This window comes from Clinocottus analis, unplaced genomic scaffold (assembly GCF_023055335.1).
Source record: "Clinocottus analis isolate CAN_PGR_092001 unplaced genomic scaffold, fCliAna1.0.p SCAF_7, whole genome shotgun sequence".
In the NCBI taxonomy this organism is placed as follows: domain Eukaryota; kingdom Metazoa; phylum Chordata; class Actinopteri; order Perciformes; family Cottidae; genus Clinocottus; species Clinocottus analis.
The window spans coordinates 4,675,001-4,697,685 of NW_027176229.1; the positions used below are offsets into that span (position 1 = coordinate 4,675,001).

The 22,685-nt window shown below is 41.5% G+C and overlaps 3 protein-coding genes across 3 annotated transcripts in view; all 3 read left to right on the forward strand.

Annotated features, from left to right (window-relative positions):
• Positions 1–9,195, forward strand: part of LOC137805162 (MARVEL domain-containing protein 2-like) — a 15,094-nt gene extending 5,899 nt beyond the window's left edge. Inside the window, exons 7-14 of the mRNA XM_068604958.1 lie at positions 2,137–2,195; positions 4,025–4,727; positions 5,256–5,420; positions 6,273–6,388; positions 7,067–7,168; positions 7,319–7,490; positions 8,199–8,240; positions 8,333–9,195. Coding sequence (XP_068461059.1) covers positions 2,137–2,195; positions 4,025–4,727; positions 5,256–5,420; positions 6,273–6,388; positions 7,067–7,168; positions 7,319–7,490; positions 8,199–8,240; positions 8,333–8,431 — 1,458 coding nt within the window. The 3' untranslated portion in view covers positions 8,432–9,195. The remainder of the gene's footprint in view (positions 1–2,136; positions 2,196–4,024; positions 4,728–5,255; positions 5,421–6,272; positions 6,389–7,066; positions 7,169–7,318; positions 7,491–8,198; positions 8,241–8,332) is intronic.
• A 1,731-nt stretch (positions 9,196–10,926) lies between these two features.
• gtf2h2 (general transcription factor IIH, polypeptide 2) lies at positions 10,927–16,190 on the forward strand. The gene is made up of 15 exons (XM_068605256.1): positions 10,927–11,070; positions 11,441–11,501; positions 11,969–12,046; positions 12,353–12,389; positions 12,779–12,865; positions 12,953–13,003; positions 13,275–13,329; positions 13,972–14,077; positions 14,170–14,260; positions 14,364–14,559; positions 14,744–14,807; positions 14,906–15,009; positions 15,094–15,196; positions 15,274–15,313; positions 15,962–16,190. Exons 2-15 carry the CDS (start codon positions 11,446–11,448, stop codon positions 16,064–16,066), a joined length of 1,173 nt encoding a protein of 390 aa, XP_068461357.1. The 5' UTR covers positions 10,927–11,070; positions 11,441–11,445; the 3' UTR covers positions 16,067–16,190.
• A 405-nt stretch (positions 16,191–16,595) lies between these two features.
• Positions 16,596–21,529, forward strand: dhfr (dihydrofolate reductase). The gene is made up of 6 exons (XM_068566497.1): positions 16,596–16,737; positions 17,668–17,717; positions 19,354–19,459; positions 20,065–20,188; positions 20,819–20,934; positions 21,414–21,529. The coding sequence occupies exons 1-6, from the start codon at positions 16,646–16,648 to the stop codon at positions 21,493–21,495; spliced, it is 570 nt and encodes a 189-aa protein (XP_068422598.1). The 5' UTR covers positions 16,596–16,645; the 3' UTR covers positions 21,496–21,529.
• Positions 21,530–22,685: the final 1,156 nt, after the last annotated feature.

Here is a 22,685-nt window from a genome sequence, read left to right on the forward strand (position 1 = left end):
TATCAACGAGCAGCTCTGGACTACATAACTATATCAACGAGCAGCTCTGGACTACATAACTCTATCAACGAGCAGCTCTGGACTACATAACTATATCAACGAGCAGCTCTGGACTACATAACTCTATCAACGAGCAGCTCTGGACTACATAACTATATCAACAAGCAGCTCTGGACTACATAACTCTATCAACGAGCAGCTCTGGGCTACATAACTCTATCAACGAGCAGCTCTGGACTACATAACTCTATCAACGAGCAGCTCTGGGCTACATAACTCTATCAACGAGCAGCTCTGGACTACATAACTCTATCAACGAGCAGCTCTGGGCTACATAACTCTATCAACGAGCAGCTCTGGACTACATAACTCCATCAACGAGCAGCTCTGGACTACATATCAACGAGCAGCTCTGGACTACATAACTATATATCAACGAGCAGCTCTGGACTACATTTTAACGAGCAGCTCTGGACTACATAACTATATCAACGAGCAGCTCTGGACTACATATCAACGAGCAACTCTGGACTACATAACTATATCAACGAGCAACTCTGGGCTACATATCAACAAGCAGCTCTGGACTACATAACTATATCAACGAGCAGCTCTGGACTACATAACTCTATATCAACGAGCAGCTCTGGACTACAGAACTGTACCAACGAGCAGCTCTGTCACCCTCCTCTATGGCTGCCGTCATGGCTCTGCTGGCATGCAGCTGGTAGGACTGGTTTGGTGGTTGTGCCGTTCCCAGTATCAGGATGAGCAACATGTTTCCTGTAGCTTTTGGACCAGCATGGCAGCCTTTAGTGTCTCAAGTTATTTTTCATTTCTAGCCTGTGTTTTACATTTGAATGACCAAAGAAGATTCCTTATCATTTGTCACACTCAAAATAAGCATTAACAAATTGTGTTTTCTTTAATTAATGTTGAATGGGATACCTAACAGTTTCTTAAATTGATTTGAAAACAAAGGACTGACATGGTAAAATAAGTGTAATGCATGGAAATCGAGGCTATTCATCATGAAACTAAAATATTGACATACAAGCTCTGTTTGATTCATTTAGATGAATTCAAATTAAACAATTCAACTACAACGTCTGACTCATTTTCGTAGAAAGGAGAGAACAGGAGGGAGTTCCGCCAGGAGAAAGTAGAGACACCGGTCCGTCCGGTCCGTCCTGTTCGGGAGAGTCACGTGATGAAAACACACCTGTAGGCGTGTCGCTTTGTTCCCTTAGCGCGCGGTGCGCGCGCCTGGTGATTGTTGTTTGCTGTCTTCATCAGGATCGCGCGCGTAAGAGCAGGTGAGTCAATTTGGGAATGATTCCCGGGCTTTAAGGGGCAGAAAGACGTAAACTCTTTAAAGTTGTCTCGTTTAAAGTGGTCTTGTTCAAATTAAACTGGTGAACGGTACCAGGTGAAGTTCCGCCATTCGTCCTGAGATCATCTTATTCGGTTGAGCAGTTCGCAGCATTTTGCGTTTACACATGACATGTCTGTTTTAGACGGGTTTTTTTTTACATTAAATTATTTCTATTGACATGTGAACTTTAGATACTTGAATGGCTTTTGTTTCTTTCCCTGTGTGAAATCCGCTTTGTACCTTTTTGAATGTAACTATTCATCTTCCATCAACTACTAAATGGTCTAGTTTCACAGGAAACATGTCGACCTTCCTTCAATGTGGACCAGCGGAGCCGGGTTCAACCCCCGGCCCCGCTGGTCCACATCGACGTGTCTTTATACACGTAACCCCAGATTACTCCTACGTGAATGTGTGTGAATGTTAGTTCTGATGGCAGGTGGCCAACAACAACAACACTTTTGAAGCTCTTCTAAATCCGTTTCAGTTACGAGTACTATGCATCTTTTCTTTTTCCTCCTTGGTGGTAGCCAATGGTAGCTATGTTTATACAAACACAGAAATAAAACCGCTGGGGTTATTACAGAAGTCTGAATATCAGCATCAGTCACGTGATGTGACACCATAACAATGGTGGCCTTATGGCACCACAGTCAGGCAGTGGTTTTGATTACTATACAAGTCACTTTTCTTTTTTTTTTGCGAAATCAATACTTATTTTATTTTGCTTATTTATGTTTTAGCAGGGTCAGCTCCAGTAGGATTTCAGTATGCCGAAGAAATACAAATCTCCTCTGCACCAGCCAAGTTCTGGCAAACAGTAAGTGACCTATTCCTCCCTCAGTACGATGCATGTCTCAGCCACTATATATCTTTTTACTTTTCAGGGCAGATGCCTCGGTATTAGCTGAGGATTCCAACATTAGCAGCATTTGCTTAAAAGGACAACTTAGTCTCACTCCCAACTTTAACGTACAATACCAACGATTGGTCAGTGCCCCGGTGTCTGAAGCCGACATTGACTCCAATGTAGAAAATCCGCGTCACTATTGGATAGTCAGACAACTGACATAGTTTAAAGATCGGATGGTACACACTGAGTGGACATGTGGGGAGCTGGATGGGGCAACAAAACCACAGGACACTGCTTTTTGTGTGTCCAGTGCCAAAATAACAGTAAACATTGGGTCAGCGGTTGGTGGTCATTCGGTATTGACGTAGGTTGTTAGTCAAGTTGACATCAACCAGGATTTTTTTGTGTGGAGTCTGTCATACATGTATCCTAACAAGCGGTCAGGAGCCTTTAGAAGAGCTTTTAGAAGATAAACAGCCCCACAACATCAAAGATCCGCCATCATACTTCACAGTGGGTATGAGGTACTTTTCGTTGGATATCTTTCTGTCTACACCAAACCCACCTTTTGATGTTTGTTGCCAAAAAGCTCCATTTTGGTCTCATCTGACCGTATAACCCGGTTCCATTTAAAGTCCCAGTAACGTTTGGCAAACTGTCGGCGCTTTAGTTTGTTGTTGATTGACAGCAGAGGCTTTTTTTCTGGCATCGCTCCCAAAAACAACTGGTGTCGGTGGCGTCTGATGGTAGTTTTTGAGCAGTTTTCGGGGTTGTTTTTAACCTCTGCAATCCTCCAGCTGTGATCCGTGGAGGTTTGTTAGCCAGTAAAACCCTCCTCCTCACGTAGCGTGGGGTCAATGTACACACACGTCTTCTTCAGCCTGATTCTTAACATCTCCTGTCACTTTAAACTTCTTCATTATGGCCTTGACAGTGGAAATGGGTATTTTCAACTGTTTAGAGATGTTCCTACATCCATTCTCTGATTTGTGCAGCTCAACAGCTGTTTGTCGCACATCGTCACCGCGTTCTCGGGTCTTTCCCATAGTGATGAATGACAAAGGGAATTTGGGCCGTGTCACCTCATATTTATACCCCAGTGAAACAGAAAGTCATGGTTGACAACGTAAGAGTCCCTAATCAAACAGGTGAACTTGAACATTTAAAATATGACTGGAATTATGCTTCAGTTATATTTTAATTATGAGATTTTCTAGGGGTGCCAATAATTGTGGCACACATATTTATTTTTTTTTCCAGCTTTGCTCATATTGACTAAGGCCAATTGCCAATGATTGTGGAGCGCGTTGTTACTGAGGATCAGAAGATCAGAGAGTCCATCTCCCTCCAAAATATTATTCTGCCTGTCTCTAGTCGCATGTTGTGCCTTGCGTATGTGACAAGTGTAAAATGAAAAGGTGTAGGGGACTAAGATACATTTTTTTTTTACCATTTAGTTTGCGCATTGAAACTATTTATTTTCAGAAGGACATTACACAGCCTGTCAACAGTTCTGTACAATAGGCGGTATGAAATCCATTGGTTTTTTTTTATAATTCTGTTTCTTCTTACTTTAAACCATTCTGCATTCAGTGGAAAATGTGTGCTGATGTTTCAATGCGTTGTTCATTGAAAAACGCTTATCAGCGTTTTGCTTTTGAGCTGATGTTGTTGCATGCGGGTTCAGTTCCCAAAGCATTGGCATTCCTCTCTTTTTCACAAAGTGGCCATGTCAACCACAAGTCCAGAATCCAAACATCTGTCTGCTCTGTGAAAGCTTTCCTCTTCTCTTGCAGCCACAGCAGCAGACACAAGCACAGCGAGCACACATCCAACCCATCCTTTCCCTACTACCAAGGAGTGAACATGCTTCACTTCTACCGCTGGACTTCACCCCCTGGAGTAATGAAGATATTGTCCATCATCATCATAATCATGTGTGTGGCTTTGTTTGCCTGCGTGGCCTCCACACTGGCCTGGGACTACGACATGAGCCTCATGGGCATGGGAGGCGGTGCTGGCTTGATGCCAGGCTACGGCGGCTCAAGCGGCGGCTCGTTCGGCGGCTCGTACGGCGGCTCGTACGGCGGCTCGTACGGGAGCTCATACGGAGGCGGCGCTGGTGGCTCCTATGGCTCCTATGGCTCTGGAGGATCAGAAATGAATCCCGCAGCTGGCAAAGGCTTCATCATCGCCATCTCCGCCATAACCTTCATAGCTGTGCTCATCATATTTGTGTTGGTTGTTTCAAGGCAAAACGCCGCCCGCTCACCAAAGTTCTACCTAGCAACCATCATCATCTGTGCCATCTTGGCATTTTTAATGATCATCGCCACTATTGTGTACCTGGTGGCGGTCAACCCAACAGCCCAGTCCACAGGGTCTGTCTACTACAGCCAGGTCCAGCAACTGTGTTCCCAGTATCAGACCCAGAGCCAGGCCCAGGGCATCTTCCTCAACCAGTACCTCTACCATTACTGTGTGGTGGAGCCCCAAGAGGTGTGGTATGCTTTTCACTTTAACATTGCTGAGCGTTTGCCAACGTATAATTGTGTGTTCTATTCAGTTCAATATGATGTATAAACCAAACCGACTCTAGCTTCATGGACACACTGCTGGTAATCTATCACTCAACAACATTTCTTTGTACGTGACACAATGTTTTCTGTGATGGACTCTAACGATATTTAGAGGCTCGCTAGTCCTGTTCTGAAGCGTGGAGATCGATAGCAGAGGATGCTCACACCTTCCTGTGAATTAGAAACCAGAACACTGTTTCATTTGCGTTTTTTAAATGTCATTTTGGATGCTTTAAGCTTCCTAAACTGCATTATTAATGTACGTTGTTTGGATTCAGTGGCAAAAGTTTCTTTGTAATTGTGGGAGTGTTTTGGTGAACTGACCCTTTACCATGGAGCCAGTGGCTATCCTGTTGTCTCTGTGGACTCAGATCCAGTATTCATAAGTTTGAGTTGTTATCTATTATTCATGTTGGTGGATGTCATTTCAGTCCTCTTGTTCTTGCAGGTCATAGCGATCATCCTGGGCTTCCTAGTGTTTGTTGCCCTCATCATCCTGCTGGTGTTTGCAGTCAAGACTCGCACCAAGATCAGGCGCTGGGGCCGGGATCGCATACTCTGGGAGGAAGTGAAGGTTGTCAATAATGGTCTCAAAAACAGCGTTGGGGAGTGGGTAAGTGTGTGCGTGTGTGTGTGTGTGTGTGTGTGTGTATGCATGCGTGTGCACATGCGTGTGAGACAAAGCAGGGAGGGAGAGTTTCATTTGTAGTTTCTGGGTGTAGTCTGTGAGGTCAGCTTGATGTGTTGTCAGGAGGGTGTGCTCTAAAAATAAAAACTCATCCGACAACCATTCGAAGAAACAACATCGTATACAGCGCTAATGAGTACTTACAAGGAAGTACAAAAGATCACTAGAACATTCTTCCATTTCCAGGAATGACATCATCATGGTTTCTGTTTTGAGGACAGTGACAGAAACCACTTCCATACCTGCATGGTGTTCATTCAGGGAGAGAGAGCTGTGCCCTCAATGCATCCAGACCTAACCTTTCAGAAGTGCTGACTGAGCGACATCGTCTCAGGCTGCTTGTTGATGCTAGTGATGGTCTCGGTGGTATTCAGGCATGCAGGGTGAAGTAGAGGAACTGGTTGGATCTGGTGAACGCGCAACAAGACTGTTTATCATATGGAGAGCACGAGGTGCTATAGCAAGTACAAGAGGAGGAAAACCTGATGGACATATCAGGCAAGGAAATGGGTACAAAATACTAATTTAGCTGCTGAAATCATTTAATGTATTATAACTAGATAGGTTAGTATATAAATGATGTTAAACAATAGCTAATATAAAAGCCACAGTCAAATTCAGGAAGGCCTGCCAGTGACATATTTAACTGATCTTTATTTGTTGGTTAAAGTTGTATACATTCTACAAGTTTGATGGAAACTAAGCTTCAAACTGTGCCTTTCTCTACTGTGACACGTTTTCTGTCAAACCTGAGTGACTGCATTTCTCTTGCTTCAGGTAAACAATGTGTCAGGTGACCCAGAAGTGCAGCTGAATGACTATAATCCCATAGTGAGAGGCTCCAGAGACTATGTGGACCAGCTGGACCACAACAAGCCTCTGTATCTTCCAGGGTAAGCTATGCATCATACAGTCCACCTCCCCAGGGACTTTCTTTTAAAGCCCTCATCTTGAAATGAAGCCCAATGAGTTTAGGTTTCTGTTACTGCAGTCTGCTGGCACTGATCTGGGGTGTTTCTAAGGTAAAAAGAAAAGTGGATGTGCATGTGTGTTTTTAAGTTTCAGTTTATATACTGGAACTGTGATGGAAGTTGAATGATTACACTCAGTGGTCAACAGATCAGAGTGGTTGTGTTTCTGGGTATGATTGTGTGTAACTATGTTAGAAAAATGGAACTGGATAAATACCTGAATCATAAATCTGATCATTAGAAACAAAGAAACATATTTATTGACAAGTAATCATTCATGTAAAAGGCTAAACAGTCAAAGAGACAAAGAGAAAAAAATGCAAAATGTGGGGAATTGAATATAATTGAAGAGCGAAAAGAGCTGTGTGATGTTTAAAATAAAGAGATGGAATGAATACAGTATTGACATGTGAAAGTACCAAAGACATTGTATAGAAAATATATGCAATGTTCAAATAATGATTAATGTAAAATGACGTCGTGTTAGACACTGAGGCTTATGTGCAGATAAAACGCTTTGCTATGCTGTAATGGCAGTGAAATAAAAGATTATCAACGATGCTGCGACAAAATGTATCAGTCCACTTTTCTTTGTTGCAGAGACTCAGACATCAGCAGTTCTGTGGGAGGCCTGAAGCCCAGGCTGAAGGACTACGACGCTGTGGAGTCTGGAGACGACCTGGAGGAGGAGGACTTTTTTGTGTGAGTATCCGAGTGTATGTAACAGAGGATATTACTAGTTAGGGCTATTATCAAATAAAATCGCGGTTATGAAAAGTGTTGTGACCCGAAATGTCCTCACATCCTAAGCTTCACCCCGTTAACTACATGTCATTCTGTTCTCGTCTGCAGTTTCTTTCCTTCCATTGTGGATGAGCAAGAGCGTCTGAACTACAAACGTGAATTTGACCAGGACCACCAGGAGTACAAGAGCCTGCAGGCCGAGCTGGACAGCATAAACCAGGACCTGGCTGATCTCAGCAGAGAGCTGGACCAGCACCCTGAGGGCAGTCCACAGTTCCTGGTGAGTGTGGCAGGCCAAGTTCGACTCGGTCTCCGTGAAAGTCACAAACAGGACAGGTGGGAACGTATCTGACGTGATGCAGAGAATAAGAACACAGCTCCTAATGTAGTCGTACAGAAACCGGATAGCCCGTTGCAATGGGTCCGACACCCCGGGGAGGTTTTGCCAGAACCTCCTTGAGGCCAAGCAAAAGTCCTTCTCCATGGCCTGGTCGAACTCTTCCCATGCCCGACCACCGCAGCTGCTGCCCTTCTGGCCCGTGAAAGCCCGGCCACCAGAAGCTCCCTGGTGAGCTCCCCTCCTGGGTCTGGCTATGGGAGGTGCCCCGGTTTCCCTGGTCCGGGCGAGGTAGCTAAAGTCTGTGAGCCGCTATCCATCAGGGTTTTTTTTGTGTTTTTTTTACCAATCTTAGTCTGGGTTATCCCCTGAGACATGTTTGCAATGGGAGACCCCACCAGGGGCTGATGACCTGGACAACATAGCTCCAGGATCACTGAGCCACTCAAACTCCTCCACCACGTTACGGTGGAGATTCATTGTCATTTATACTTACTGAATTCCAGTTTAATAATGTTTCTGAAAATACCACTCTGATCGTGAAGCAATTAGAATTTCTGCATCAAAACTCAGGGTCGTGGTTTCAGAAACGTCGCTTGTGCATGAATCATGCTTCAGCGTAGCCATTGACCACCATCTTTCTAATCTCAGGATGCCATGGATGAATACACCAGAATGAAGAATCTCAAGAAGGTGAGGCATATGCAGTGTTGTTCTTAACAGTGAAACGCAGTCCTCTGAAAATAGAGAAGGGGCTAAATGAATAACATGGAGTCGTTCTGCAGTCCCCAGACTACCAGGTTAAGAAGAGGAGGTGTAAATCACTCAGGTCTAAACTGTCACACATCAAAAGAAAGATCAGTGAATACGACCGCCGGCCGTGAACCTTCACCTCGGACCCCATCGTGGAAGGAAAGACACTCCTCCTCCTCCCATAACCTCTGGGATTACTATGCTGAAAACCTGTTGCCTCTATCAACTGAGCTCATTTCTGCTCCTCAGAGCATAAGGGGTGAATAAATATGGAAGGGGTGTTGTCTTTGCTTAATAGTTTGACCTCTGTGAGTTTCATGAGAAACTATTTTGGCAGATTAATTGTTAAAGTCAGATGTGAAATTAGATGGTTTTGTTTCAGTACTTGTGTCTTTTATAAAGCAGTTATTGTGCTTCTTTGATGGCCTTTTTAAAAACATGTCGTTTATGAACAATGAAGGAACAGCTACGAGAATATGAAGGAGCAGCTAAAATGAGACATGATTTTGATTGGCATCATTGAGTCACTGACCATACCTTGTAAATAATGTTTATTTCTAGTACTTAGAAACAATCTTGATTATATTTTAATACATTTTTATGTACTTTATGTTCTTATTATAGACTTATGTCATAGTGGGTATTAAAAGGAAAAGCCCTGGTGTAAATATATGATGGCTTGGTACCCTTAAGGTGGATCGTAAACAATTGTCTTCAATGTATTGAATTTCAGTTCTGTTATTCAAAAGCGAATCAACAAATCCTCCCTCGAGTCAATATATTTTAATTCCGCAAATTTTAATTGAAAGGAATTTGTGCTTCGACGGTTTTCCTGAACTGATGTAAACATGTGGTTTAGTGTCCGATTCCAAAGTTGTATTTGTTATACGTTTGGAAGAAAGGAATGTAAGACTTGAATAAAGAAAAGTCATTAATAAATGAATTGTATTACTGTGTTTGAAATAACATCTCAACCTGGTTCCATCTCTCATGGTATTTGTGCTGGTCTTAGACTAGTAGTTGCAGTAGTGGTAGTACAGGTGGTGGTGGTAGTAGTACTTGTGGTGGTAGTACTGGTAGTTGTCTGGTGGCAGTAGTGGTAGTAGTAGTGGTATTAATACTGGTAGTAGTAGAACTAGTAGTGGTGGTGGTGATAGTAGTAGTAGTACTGGTGGTCATATTAGTGGTAGTAGTACTGGTGGTAGTGGTATTAGTACTGGTAGTAGTAGAAGTGGTGGTGGTGGTGGTAGTAGTAGTAGTACTGGTAGTAGTGATAGTAGTAGTGGTAATAGTACTGGTGGTAGTGGTATTAGTACTGGTAGTAGTAGAACTAGTAGTGGTGGTGGTGGTAGTAGTAGTAGTACTGGTAATAGTAGTAGTACTAGTAGTAGTGGTAGTAGTACTGCTATTAGTAGTAGTAGTAGTAGTGATAGTAGTGGTAGTAGTAGTAGTGATAGTAGTACAAGTAGTACCAGCCTGGTGGTGAAGCTGTTGGACTTTTTTTTTTCTCTCTTTTTTTTCATCTTCTTTTAAACCCAAAAGGATTGACACAATGTGACCAGAAAAGATCATAACATTTTGAGATACATTTTCTAAAAACGCTTCATGCAGCAAGGGGGAGGGATTTAAAGTCCCAGCATGCCTCAGTGAGACAATGTTTTGACATAAAAAAAGTATTTTTGCCATTTTTTTTAACCGAACAACACAGCTTTTTGACGTAAAATCCTGTGTAACACCCCTAAGTTTTGTTTTTATTGTAATATTCTAGTGTGAAGGCTGCAACTCTATATGTGCTTTGTACACTCAGTGTGCCGGGAGCCTGCAATCACAGCCCAGTGTCTAAAGGCTGGCAGGTGTAATGGGAAGTGCCCCACACACCAAACCAAAGGATCTGTTCATTTTTCAATTTTTTTTCTCATTTTTTTTTCTCCCCTTTCTTCTCTTTCCCCTTTTCCAGACAATTGAGTTAATTTTGTAAAATTAGTACTTCATTTTAAGATTATGGATTTTTTTTAGAAAACTTTCAGTAATGTCTTTTTTCCATTGTTAAATCAAGCCCTTATTGCAACTGAAATGAGCTGATAATATTATTTGTTTTATTCAACTTCTTATAATCCTTCCAGTTGAAAATTTGAAAACTGATAATACATATCGTTGAGATATTATTTCCTTTTTTCTTTATGATCAGATGTTGAAAGAACTGCTGGCTACCTCAATACACAGGGGACTAAATCATAGCGCAAGTTGGACATTATTGTGAAGTACCGGACTTTTGCATGAGGACATTTTCTCAAACTAAACCTTGTTGAACATAAGTTGAATGCCCTGCAATAGGACATGTTATTGTACACATATGAGCAAGAAAGAAGACAGCTAATTGGAAACCTCTCGAATGAAACGGTGCAGTTTATTATAACAGATATTCTTCAAGTAAGCATATCTCATAGTAAATATAAGTACTATTTCAGTATCTTAGAATGTATTTTTACCTGTGATAATAGTACTAGGACAGCCTGATCCACGGACTCCATACCAGTGGGTGGCGGTAATGCAATCAGTTTTTTTGCCGACCGCTTATAAAAGTCAGAGAAGAAGAAGCGTGTTTCTTTCCGGAAGAAATATCCGCAGCACCATCCGGCGTTGCATGAGTCCGGTGTTGTGGGTCCAGCTGCTGGTTTCTCATCCCGTCAGCGTAACGTGAGCGAGTTGTTTCTGTGTGCATGACAGCGGCAGAAAGCGGGTCACACAACACGGACTCACGACGCTGCAGGTGAGCTCACGCTTTGCTCCAGGGTCACGCAGCAGGTTGTTTCAACTCTACCTCGTGGTACAGTTTTAGACTTCAATAACTTCTAAATAATAATAATACTACATTTTATTTGTAAGGCACTCTTCATCCGAGAATCTCAGAGTGACACAAGTGCATAGTTAAAATAAAAGTCCTAAATCTCAACTCAAAGTAAAAACGCCTTCTTGCATAAAAAGGTTTTTAGGCCAGTCTTAAAAACTTCTTCTGGTATATTCTGCTACATGTAATGCTGCTGATGCTGCTGCTCTCTAAGGCCTAATACACCGACACTGACTCCCTGCAGAAGACGTGTGCATTGTTCCTTTGCTCTCACTGTTCTCGTATCTGGCAGACATCATGGATGAAGAACCAGAGAGGACCAAGCGCTGGGAGGGGGGCTACGAGAGGACCTGGTAAGACCTGTGACCAGGACCCTTCAGCTGTGTTGTTCAGATGATGAGTGGTGCACTGCCCCTATTCAAGGATTGCCTAGGAAAACCCAAATAGACTCACGCTACCCCTCTGAGAGGAAACACTGATGCTTTTAAACCTTTCAGTCAGAGAGCAATATGCACTTCTAACATGGGACTATGTTATTTATGAGACTTTCACTCTGTGGATCTGTTGAAGAGGATCTAATTAGTCTTATTTGGGTGAATTTATTCAGGACCTTTTGGATAGCCAAACCAATCAGACTTTACATTGGATAGAGGGCACAAGACCCTGACCCCAATAGGCAGCGAATAAACAACCAAACTGAATAAGAAGTTAATATATAAATCCCAAAGAGAGAGTGAAAGGACATTAGAGTATTTTATAAACATCTATGAACCAATGGCTGTCGCTGCTGCAACATTGTGGCCTGTGTGTTCTCCTACAGGGAGGTGCTGAAGGAGGATGAGTCTGGCTCACTGAAAGCCACAGTAGAGGAGATCCTGTTCCAGTCTAAAAGGAAAAGGTTTGTGTGGTTATGTGCCTAGTGTCTGACGCATACAAAGACAAGATCATTAGCCCTTCTTCGGACTCCATACATGTTTTTTGGTAAATTCTGTGCTGATGTAAAGGAGACATGTTTTCTTCTGTTGGCGGCACTTTTGAAATGCATTTGTCTTCTCGTGCTCTTCCTTCTTTGATCAAGACGTAGACTAGATTGTGTGGAAGGTTTTTCCTTCGGCTGCTGTGTATTTATTTGTGTACCTCTGTACTGCTAAGTCCTAAGAAGGAATGAGTCACGTCAAACCTCTCTGCTTTGTTTACTTCGTAGGGTGATAGAGAGTCATGGACAAGTGAGGCTTGGAATGGTGAGTGAGCTCTGAATTGTTATTTATATCTAAGAAAAAGACAATGTTGTAATTGTTTCGATTAATTTGCGGTTATATTGTATCATAAAGATAAATAGCATTGAACTAATTCTGTTATCTAATTCTTGTTTCACATTATAACAGTTAATATAAGTCATGATTGGCACTGCAGCTTGCAGTAACCTTTCTTGTGTGTCTGGCACAATTGGAATAGTGTTAAACTGGTCTGTTGGTGCAGTGCACGGAAATGAGTTTGGCATCATACACCTGTACATTGGACACACTCGGCACAACCTTGGGTTTGTGTATTTTGCCATTAGGAAAATAAAATATGTTTATAATGTTCCATTACCATAAACTTGAAGATGTTAAAGGCTGTTGTTCTCTAGATGCGACATCTCCATGTGGTGGTGGACTGTTCCAGAAGTATGGAAGACCAGGACTTGAAACCCAACCGCCTCACCTCTTCTCTGAAGGTAACTGTGCAGCACACACTGGACTCCAGCAGCCACAGGGGATGACCAGCTGTAAAGCTCCGCCTCCTTTTTCCCTTTCCTCCTCAGCTGGTGGAAGCATTTGTCGAGGAGTATTTTGACCAAAACCCCATCAGTCAGGTATGGTTAAACACTCTGTGCATGTTTTATACTGAACTGTACTAAGACTTTACATTTAAATCCCATCATTGTTTAACGTGGCACGCTCCGCTAAGTTTGTTGGAGAAAAAGTGTGCAGGTCTGCACCGTCATGTTGGTAGTACACAGATATGAAGGGCTGCCCGTCCTCATTGCTGCACCGGCAAATACTGCTTCATAACTTGTGATACTGGACTCAATAAACATCTAAAAATTGAAATTGCATTCCTGCCAACATGTGTTGTGTCTACAGCTGGGCATCATCACCACGAAGAATAAAAGAGCCGAGAAGCTGACTGACTTGTCAGGTGAGGATCACATGATATAATTTTGTAGCGAAACCAATAGTGAACATGTAATAAACCACGTGTCGGCAGCGAGCACGACTTTGTTCAGGCAGCGCTACACTCTTCTGTGACCGGTGCTACGTTTAGCGTCCGTCATCTGCTCAAACGTTTCACATGTCTTTCCCTGATCTGGAAACAACAGGTTAAGTCATTGACTGTAAATATATTTCATCAGTCGCGAAATAGAACCCACCTGGCTGCAGATCAGGAAATTGAACTCGGCTTGTTTCTGGCACATGTTTCTGGACGAGCGATGATAGAAGACACACAAGTAAACATTGCGTATAGGTTGGGGATTACAAGGTGCTTATCTTAGAAATTAAGCTCTTTTTTGCCTTATGCACTCTAGCACCTAATTTACATTAAAAGAATGTTACACGTCTTAAAAGTGCAAGATGAGAGATTGGCATGAGCATTGATCATCTCAACAGCTCGTAGCTAACAGCGCTAACAGCTAAAAGTCCAGCAAAGCTAACATTCATGACGTTGTACTAGTCTGTCTTGGGGGACGAGAACTCATCCCAGGCCGGAGGACACCCGGACCCACAATGCCGCCGCGACTGGGTGCAGCTTTAATGTGCTGTGATGTATTTTGTTCACCAGGAAATCCAAAGAAACACATTGCTGCTCTGAAAAAAGCCGTGGACACTGTGTGTGGAGGCGAGCCGTCCCTATACAACTCTCTCAACCTGGCCATACAGACCCTCAAGTCGGTTGTGCAGTCCTAACATCATTGGTTGTTATTGTCATTTGTGTAATATTGCTGAATGTCGCTGAGCTCGCTCCTGTCTTTGTATGAAGGCACATGCCTGGACATACGAGTCGGGAGATCCTGGTAATCCTCAGCAGCCTCACCACCTGTGACCCAGCCAACATCTGTGAGCTGATCAAGGTGAGGTCACAGGCTCGTTTCATGTGAACTTCATGTGAATCTTTCTCCTTTGACGTTTCTCACACAAATACTGAGATGTATAACGGTGTTCCTGCTCTGTCAGACTCTTAAGTCTCTGAAGGTGAGGGTCTCGGTTATCGGCCTGTCAGCGGAGGTCAGGGTGTGTACAGTATTGACCAGGGAGACGGGCGGCTCGTACCACGTCATCCTGGATGAGAGTCACTTCAAAGAGCTGCTGATGCTACATGTCAAGCCGCCTCCAGCCAGCTCCTCGTCTGAGTGCTCTTTAATACGCATGGGTCAGTATTTTGAGGAAGAAGGAACCGCTACTCGTCTGTCCATAGTAATATGTAGGGATTCAAACACACAATCTCACTGTCCCATTGGTTACAGTCGTTCTTGCTCCTCATTAAAATATTAAGATTATTTCTGACTATGAAATCATCTCCAGAGTATTTGTCTCACATCCTCTTGTTTGTTCAGGTTTTCCTCAGCACATCATCGCCTCTCTGACGGACCAGGACGCCAAGCCTTCATTCAGCATGGCGTGAGTCTAAACGCTGCTCTTTAAACCTCCTGGTCTGGTTTGTGTACTAAGTGTGTGTGTGTGTGCGTGCGTGTGTCTGTGTGTGTGTGTGTTTCCAGTCACCTGGACAGCAGCAGCGGGGCCGATCTGTCTCTGGGAGGATACTTCTGTCCACAATGCCACGCCAAGTACACAGAGCTTCCTGTGGAGTGTAAAGTCTGTGGTATGTGTCAGAGAGAGGGTGTGTGTTGTTCTTTTTGCTGCTTATTTAAAGTCCTGTAGCTCTGATCGGTGTGTTGTCTTGAAGGTTTGACTCTGGTGTCGGCGCCCCATCTGGCCAGATCCTTCCACCACCTTTTCCCGCTGCAAGCCTTCACAGAGAGTCCTGCGGAGCAGCTCCAGGAAGACAGGTGCTCTCAGCGTTCACACACTCATTCTCAGATGCTGTGCGGTTGTGTAGCTAAAGCTGCTGTCATTTTGGTTTCAGGTTCTGTCAGGCTTGCCAAGGGGAGCTGAAAGATAAAAGTGTAAGTAGAGTAGCTGACTGTCCGTCTGGATCTGTAGAGGCCATTCAGACGATGGCACAAAATGTTTCTTTAATGGGTACAAGTTTGGAAGTTCTGTTTTGTCACCACAAAGTATTATTCAGCTTGTACAACACAGTTGTGAAATACCTTGTGAGGAAACTACTCTGCTAATGTACAGGACTTTAGTTATTTCGAGTGTTATGATCTCTTCACTGGGCCTTCTAAGTCTTGATTGTGTCACGCTGATCTTAATCCTATTTCTAGTCACATTTACCAGTAATCTTCCAGCTACAACCGACAGGTCTGCATTACAAACTGTAAAACTCCTTTATATAATGAGAGGTGTGGTGTTTCTTAGCTATATATTAAGTTGTTCCAGGAACGGTAGGATCCAGTGTCATTGAAGCTCTCTCGGCCGCTGCTGCTTCACTATTCCTGTTTAGGTCAACTATGTGAAACTGCAGTCCTAAATTTCTAAAAAAAAACATGTTCCCCTTCATGTTAAGTGTAAAAATGATATACTTTAATTAGTGTATTGATGGTAGCTTGATCTTCCTCTCTGTGTAGATATGCAGCTGTCCGTCATGTGGCGGTGTGTTCTGTGTGGATTGTGACCTCTTCATCATCTTCATCTTCCTCTCTGTGTAGATTTGCAGCTGTCCGTCATGTGGCGGTGTGTTCTGTGTGGATTGTGACCTCTTCATCCACGACTCGCTGCACTGCTGCCCCTGCTGCATCCACAGCCAGAGCTGACGCTGTCAAATCAACCACTTTATTTATGTGTGCATTGTTTATACACACTTTAGTACTACAGTTCTGTTTGTGACATGACAGTTACAATAAAACATATTTTTTTCTACTTCCTAAAATGCTTAAAAGTGTCAATCTCAACAAGTTTTAATGAAATAAATGTAGTGGAAGTCACTCTCACTGGAGGAGGTAATGGGATTGATCCTATAGCCCACTGATGTATTGCGATGTTTATAGATTAATTTGCAGTATTACAAACTGTGAATCTCTGGTAACATTCCTGGACTACACTTGTTCCTCGTATGCACACTGAACATTAAACTATGCAGACAATGTGGAAAATGTATCTAAAGCCTCCAGACGGCTAAGCGTCCATTGTGCAACCAGGACATACATTTCAACGATCAAACGAATTATATATTTTAGTTTTCTGTTTATTTTTCAACCCGTACTCCACTTTCAGTGGTGGCGGTAATGTGCTCTGACGTGCTACTCAACCGTATTAACCGTAGAAGAAGAAGAAGAAGACTTTATTGCCGCCAACAAGCTCCGCTCGCGGTGCACAGCGGCTGGTGCAGCAGCATGGCCCGCGTCCTCAACGCTATCGTGGCGGTGTGTCCTGACCTGGGCATCGGGACCAGGGGGGACCTGCCCTGGCACCCGGTCCGGCTCGAGTAAGTCCTGCTGGGTCACTGAGAGCCCGACCTGTGTTCACACAGGAAGAGCACGAGACACGGAGCCCCGCGTGCTGCCTGCTCATGTCGTCACTAAACTAAACTAATGACGACATGACATGTTCTTTATGTTTTCACTAAACTAATGACGAGATGACATGTTCTTTATGTTTTCACTAAACTAAACTAATGACGACATGATCTTCTTTGTTTTCACTAAACTAAACTAATGACGACATGACATGTTCTTTATATTTTCACTAAACTAATAACGATATGACATGTTCTCTATGTCTTCACTAAACTAATAACGACATGACATGTTCTTTATGTCTTCACTAAACTAAACTAATGACTAACTACATGACATGTTCTTAATGTCTTTACTAAACTAAACTATGACTACATGACATGTTCTTTATGTCTTCACTAAACTAAACTAATGACTAACTACATGACATGTTCTTTATGTTTTCACTAAACTAAACTAATGACTAACTACATGACATGTTCTTAATGTCTTTACTAAACTAAACTATGACTACATGACATGTTCTTTATGTTTTCACTAAACTAAACTAATAACGACATGACATGTTCTTCTTTATGTCTTCACTAAACTAAACTAATGACTACATGACATGTTCTTTATGTTTTCACTAAACTAAACTAATGACTAACTACATGACATGTTCTTTATGTCTTCACTAAACTAAACTAATGACTACATGACATGTTCTTTATGTTTTCACTAAACTAAACTAATGACAACATGACATGTTCTTTATGTCTTCACTAAACTAAACTAATGACTAACTACATGACATGTTCTTTATGTTTTCACTAAACTAAACTAATGACTACATGACATGTTCTTTATGTTTTCACTAAACTAAACTAATGACTACATGACATGTTCTTCTCTTTTAGTAACGAATTCAAACATTTCCGAAGGATGACAGCGACGCCGTCTGTGAAAGGTGACGTCACTTCCGCCAGTCTGGTTCTTGAATACAAGTTCATAGTAGTTAACTAGTAGATATGAATGTGTTAATGACACACGGACTGATTCCTCATGCTGGCTTATTGCATCCAAAGTCACTAGTCCACCCTGGTGCTGTACTGTACTGGTACTGTACTGGTGCTGTACTGGTACTGTACTGGTGCTGTACTGGTGCTGTACTGGTTCTGGTGCTGTACTGGTTCTGCTCGAAATCAGCTTCTGCCATCAACAGGACTAAGGCTATATGACTCTAAACGGTCTTTGTGTTGTCAGCTCTTGAGCGTTAAATGAAGTCTCCTGTTTGCTGTGAGTCATCTGAAACATTTTAACTGCATATGTATACCAAAAGCTTATTGTTGTGTAACATTAACGTTTTTGCTCTCGCTCTGTAAGTTGACCCGTATGGAATAAGATAAGATCTACTTTATTTTGTACTACTTGTTTTCGCTTAGGCAATAATGCTGCACATTATATCCTGTAATTTCCCCACTGCGGGACCAATGAAGGATTATCTTATCTTTTTATAGATATTACAGCTGTACACCGTCGACGAGGGAACACTAACATGCCAAATGCAGAAACAACACAAACTAGAAATAAATGCATAAGCATCATGAAACGGGAAAGGGATACGTGAAACAGTAGCTTATGTCATCATTTCTCACTAATCACATGAAATGTTTAACTCGGACTGAACTTCCACCAATGAAGAAAAGAAGCCTTTATTTGATTTACTAGAGTGTGTGAGGTTAACCTTAAGTCAGCGTGAGTGTCCTCACATGTTTGAGTCATGTGAGCTGTTGATGAGCGTCGCTTTCTTTCTCACCTTTAGAAGCCTGCAGCTCTCTGGCTGCTCACTTACAACTATTTAGAGGCTCCGTGATCCGCCATAGCTTTAAAGAAATGACTTCTGATACTCTACGTTTATGGCGTCTGATCCGTCTCAATATTGATGAATGCGCTCACAAAGATTCATAAATATATTGAGTGATTTATATGGAACTGCTTGTCAACTTCACTGCATGTGTGTGTGGCCCCTCTGACAACTTTGAATTGTCTTTCCCACATTCTTTGCTATCACATGAGCGAGAGATGCTCTTAAAGCAGGCTCAGTAACGTGGAGGCGTCCTCGGGCCCAGACTCTCTCATGGAGTAGTTTCACAGCTTCAGTAGTAGTCATGAGCATTCAGAGCTTTGACCTTTGGGTTAGTGTGCAGCACTGACTGGTTTCATTAGCAGCACAATGGCGAAGGGTAATGTTTCATTTCGACTTGTCATTGAATTGCAAACGTTTTCCTAAAAACTTGCTTTGTTTTATAAAATGTTATAATTACAAGGAGTATAAAAAAGTAAAGAAAACAAATGTCTGAAAACACAATAGTGAAATATTTGTGTCTAACCCTAATAGTAAGGTGTGGTATTAGAGATGTTGTTTTTTTACTCGTAAACTTTGCTCTAAACTTAACGTTTAACAAGTTATGCGTGCAGCCGAGTCTAATCAACACCCTGACTGTGAAGATTATCCCAAGTTTATTATTGATCAAGTTTATTTCACAGAACAAAAGCTGAGCGCTGACTACTAATGAATCATTCACAAACTGTCCGTCCTGCAGACAAGCAGAATGTGGTGATCATGGGTCGAAGAACGTGGTTTTCCATCCCGGAGAAGAACAGACCTCTGAAGGACAGGATCAACATCGTCCTCAGCAGGGAGCTCAAGTATGTGTCCCACCCGGTGGAGCAGCTCCACAGCCTGGAGTCTGAAGTCTGATATTTCACTGCACTTTTGGCCTAACATTACGATATATTGTGAGAAGACAGGACCTCTGATAAGTCAAAGGATAAGTTATTGTACAATTGGAAGACAAAAATCAGGATTAGATGATTATGGTTTCTCTTCAACACTGGAATAAGTTTTTAGTCTCACGTGACTGAGTGAAAGATACATGTTGTAAAAAGTGTTTTAACCAGATGGTGAATCAGAAAACACTCTAATGTGTAACTTGAGTTTAATCTGTGATCGTCTTCACTCTGGTATGAAACTCCAGGGATCAGTCCGATCAGGCGCAGCGTCCAATCAAATAACAGAGGAACATTGAGGGGGCGTGTCCAGCGTTAAAACACTTCCTGGAAGCTCGCTCATTGCTCCTCGATCTTCGCTCCTCCGATTTCAGAATAAGAGCTTAGGGACTGCCGTCAATGTTGCGGCGCGGAACCGCATCCGGTTCAATCGAGGAGCGAGGAAACGACAGTTTAGAGACTTGGTATGTACCCTTTTATCTCCAGTATTGTTCACTGCAGTGACTTAATATAATTCTCCTCAGAGCGCCCCCTGCAGGAGCACACCACCTCGCGCCAGACTTCAACTCTGCTCTGAGGCTGGTGGACGTGGAGCTGGCAGACCAGGCGGACCAGGTCTGGATTATAGGGGGCAGCTCTCTCTACAAGGTACTGCAGGACCCTCCGGCTCACAAGCTCTGGGGTGTTTTACAATCGGTGACTAAACAGTGTTCATGAATTTTACTTGCGTCTCTTCCATTCTATAATTGTTCACTCTTCTGCTGCGTTCACACAGACGTTTACAATCTGCACCGTGATGTCATCATTGCAGCATCCCTTGTATCTGTTCATGTCAATGAAATCTCAGCTGAATCTGGATCTTAGCTTCATAAAGCTGTGGTGCAGCTACAGCTTCTGAAGTCTTGATAACTACAGTGACATCACCGAGCGCCTCCAGAGGATGTTATGATATCTGGGACTGCTACACAGTGTACCAAGGAGCAATAGTGATTATTTCTTAAGATGGTTGATGATGAAATATCTAATTGGCTGTTGCTTTGCGTTGGTTTGAACAGCATTAACATGTTGTCATAGTACTGGAGATTTAGTGGAAAAAACTGATCATCTTCAAGTCTTACGTTTCTGATGACTAATGAACAATGAGATAGTACAGTGTTGCATTTTACTGGGCAACTGGTTGCAGCCATAAAGGATGGTGAACCAGTCCAGCATGAACTTCTGCCTCCAGAGAGCTCACTTCTTTCTGTAATCATGTTTTGGTTGCTTTGGGCTTCCCAGGACTTTATGGAGAGCCCGGGGACCAGGAGACTGTTCGTCACACAAATCCTGAAGCAGTTTGAGTGTGACACTTTCCTCCCTGAAATCAGTCCAGACAGATATCGTCTACTGCCAGAGTAAGAGCAGCACACATGTTCAGCACATTTTAGTGGATCGCCATGCTGGTTCTCACCAGCACATCACTGTAAACCAGTGAGCTACCGGTACTGGCAAAATCACCAAATTTGACTTTATTGCACAAGTTAAAATGTTTTAACTCGGGTAAAAACTCCCTGTGAGCGGAGTCTTTAAAGCTCAGTGTTGAGCCAGCAGGTCATCATACTCCTCTCGCAGCAGTATGATGACCTGCTGGCAGAACCAGCAGGTCATCAAACTGTAGCATTGTACTGCTATAGGACGTAGGTCTGTAAAGTGCAGTGCATGTTTACAGCAGACACAGTCACAGCCCTTCAGATGGGTTTTTGACAGTTGTTGGCTGCTGAAATGAGAAACTTGTCCTTAATTTAAAATGATGCACAAAAAACTCTAACTTGTGTCCAGCAGATGGAACATCCCAAAATCTTCTTTTTCTTCATAATGCCGTCTTTCTCCACAGGTTTCCAGGAGTAGCACCAGAGCTCCAGCAGGAGAATGATATCCAGTACAGATATGAAGTCTATGAAAGCATTGAGCAATAAAGTATGACAAATAAAACAAGCTACTGAAATAATACACAGGTTGATATATCCCTCTTTTCATTTTAAATGTGCACACATCTTTAGGAGATCTTTTTTTTAGTTATTGTCAAAAGAAAAATAATTTCTTTTAAAACTTTTTATATATATATATATATATATATATAACTATATATATATATATATATATATATATATATATATATAACTATATATATATATATATATATATATATATATATATATATATAACTATATATATATATATATATATATATATATATATAGTTATATATATATATAACTATATATATATATATATATATATATAGTTATATATATATATAACTATATATATATATATATATATATATATATAGTTATATATATATATATATATATATATATATAGTTATATATATATATATATATATATATATATATATATATATAACTATATATATATATATATATATATATATATATATATATATATACACACTGCAACAGCATTGCAAAGTACATTTTTCAGCCTGATGACATTTTTTATTGGCTGGCCTGTTGTCGGTGAACCCAAAAGAACATCAGAGCTCTGAGAGACGAATGAGTAAACAGCCTAACAAGGCATAACAAACACGCCCCGTATGTTTGCCCTATCAGCTTGATTTGTTGTTGTTTTTTTGTCATCTTACATTTCTTTTTTTGTTTCAGTTTTTAATACTTAATGATTCTTACCTTAGTGAAAATGTGAGCTCGTCAACATTTCATAAAACTAGGGCAAAGTTGAAAAAACAACAACTGATTAATCGCATGATTTTTCTGCGATTAAGCGCATTATGCGCCTAATTCAATTATGAAGTAAAAAACTAGTGTACAGGTATTGCAGCTTTTATTTCAAAGTAATGTTATCCGAACAATATAACAGGCACTCTGGAGCAATAGCAGGTTAACATCCATACATAGTTTTTAATACATACATACATACATATATATATATATATATATATATATATATATATATATATATATATATATATATATATATATATATGTATATATATATGTATATATGTATATATATATGTATATATGTATATATATATGTATATATGTATATATATATGTATATATGTATATATGTATATATATATGTATATATGTATATATATATATATATATATATATATATGTAT

What these genes read in the sequence shown, in the direction of transcription:
- gtf2h2 (XM_068605256.1), top strand. Translation starts at nt 11,446, where the DNA reads ATGGATGAAGAACCAGAGAGGACCAAGCGCTGGGAGGGGGGCTACGAG. An exon ending in GACAAGTGAGGCTTGGAATG is followed by an intron (nt 12,390 to 12,778) that starts GTGAGTGAGCTC and finishes GTTGTTCTCTAG; the next exon opens with ATGCGACATCTCCATGTGGT. An exon ending in ACATCTGTGAGCTGATCAAG is followed by an intron (nt 14,261 to 14,363) that starts GTGAGGTCACAG and finishes CTGCTCTGTCAG; the next exon opens with ACTCTTAAGTCTCTGAAGGT.
- dhfr (XM_068566497.1), top strand. Translation starts at nt 16,646, where the DNA reads ATGGCCCGCGTCCTCAACGCTATCGTGGCGGTGTGTCCTGACCTGGGC. An exon ending in TGGCACCCGGTCCGGCTCGA is followed by an intron (nt 16,738 to 17,667) that starts GTAAGTCCTGCT and finishes CTTCTCTTTTAG; the next exon opens with TAACGAATTCAAACATTTCC. An exon ending in GTCCTCAGCAGGGAGCTCAA is followed by an intron (nt 19,460 to 20,064) that starts GTATGTGTCCCA and finishes AATTCTCCTCAG; the next exon opens with AGCGCCCCCTGCAGGAGCAC.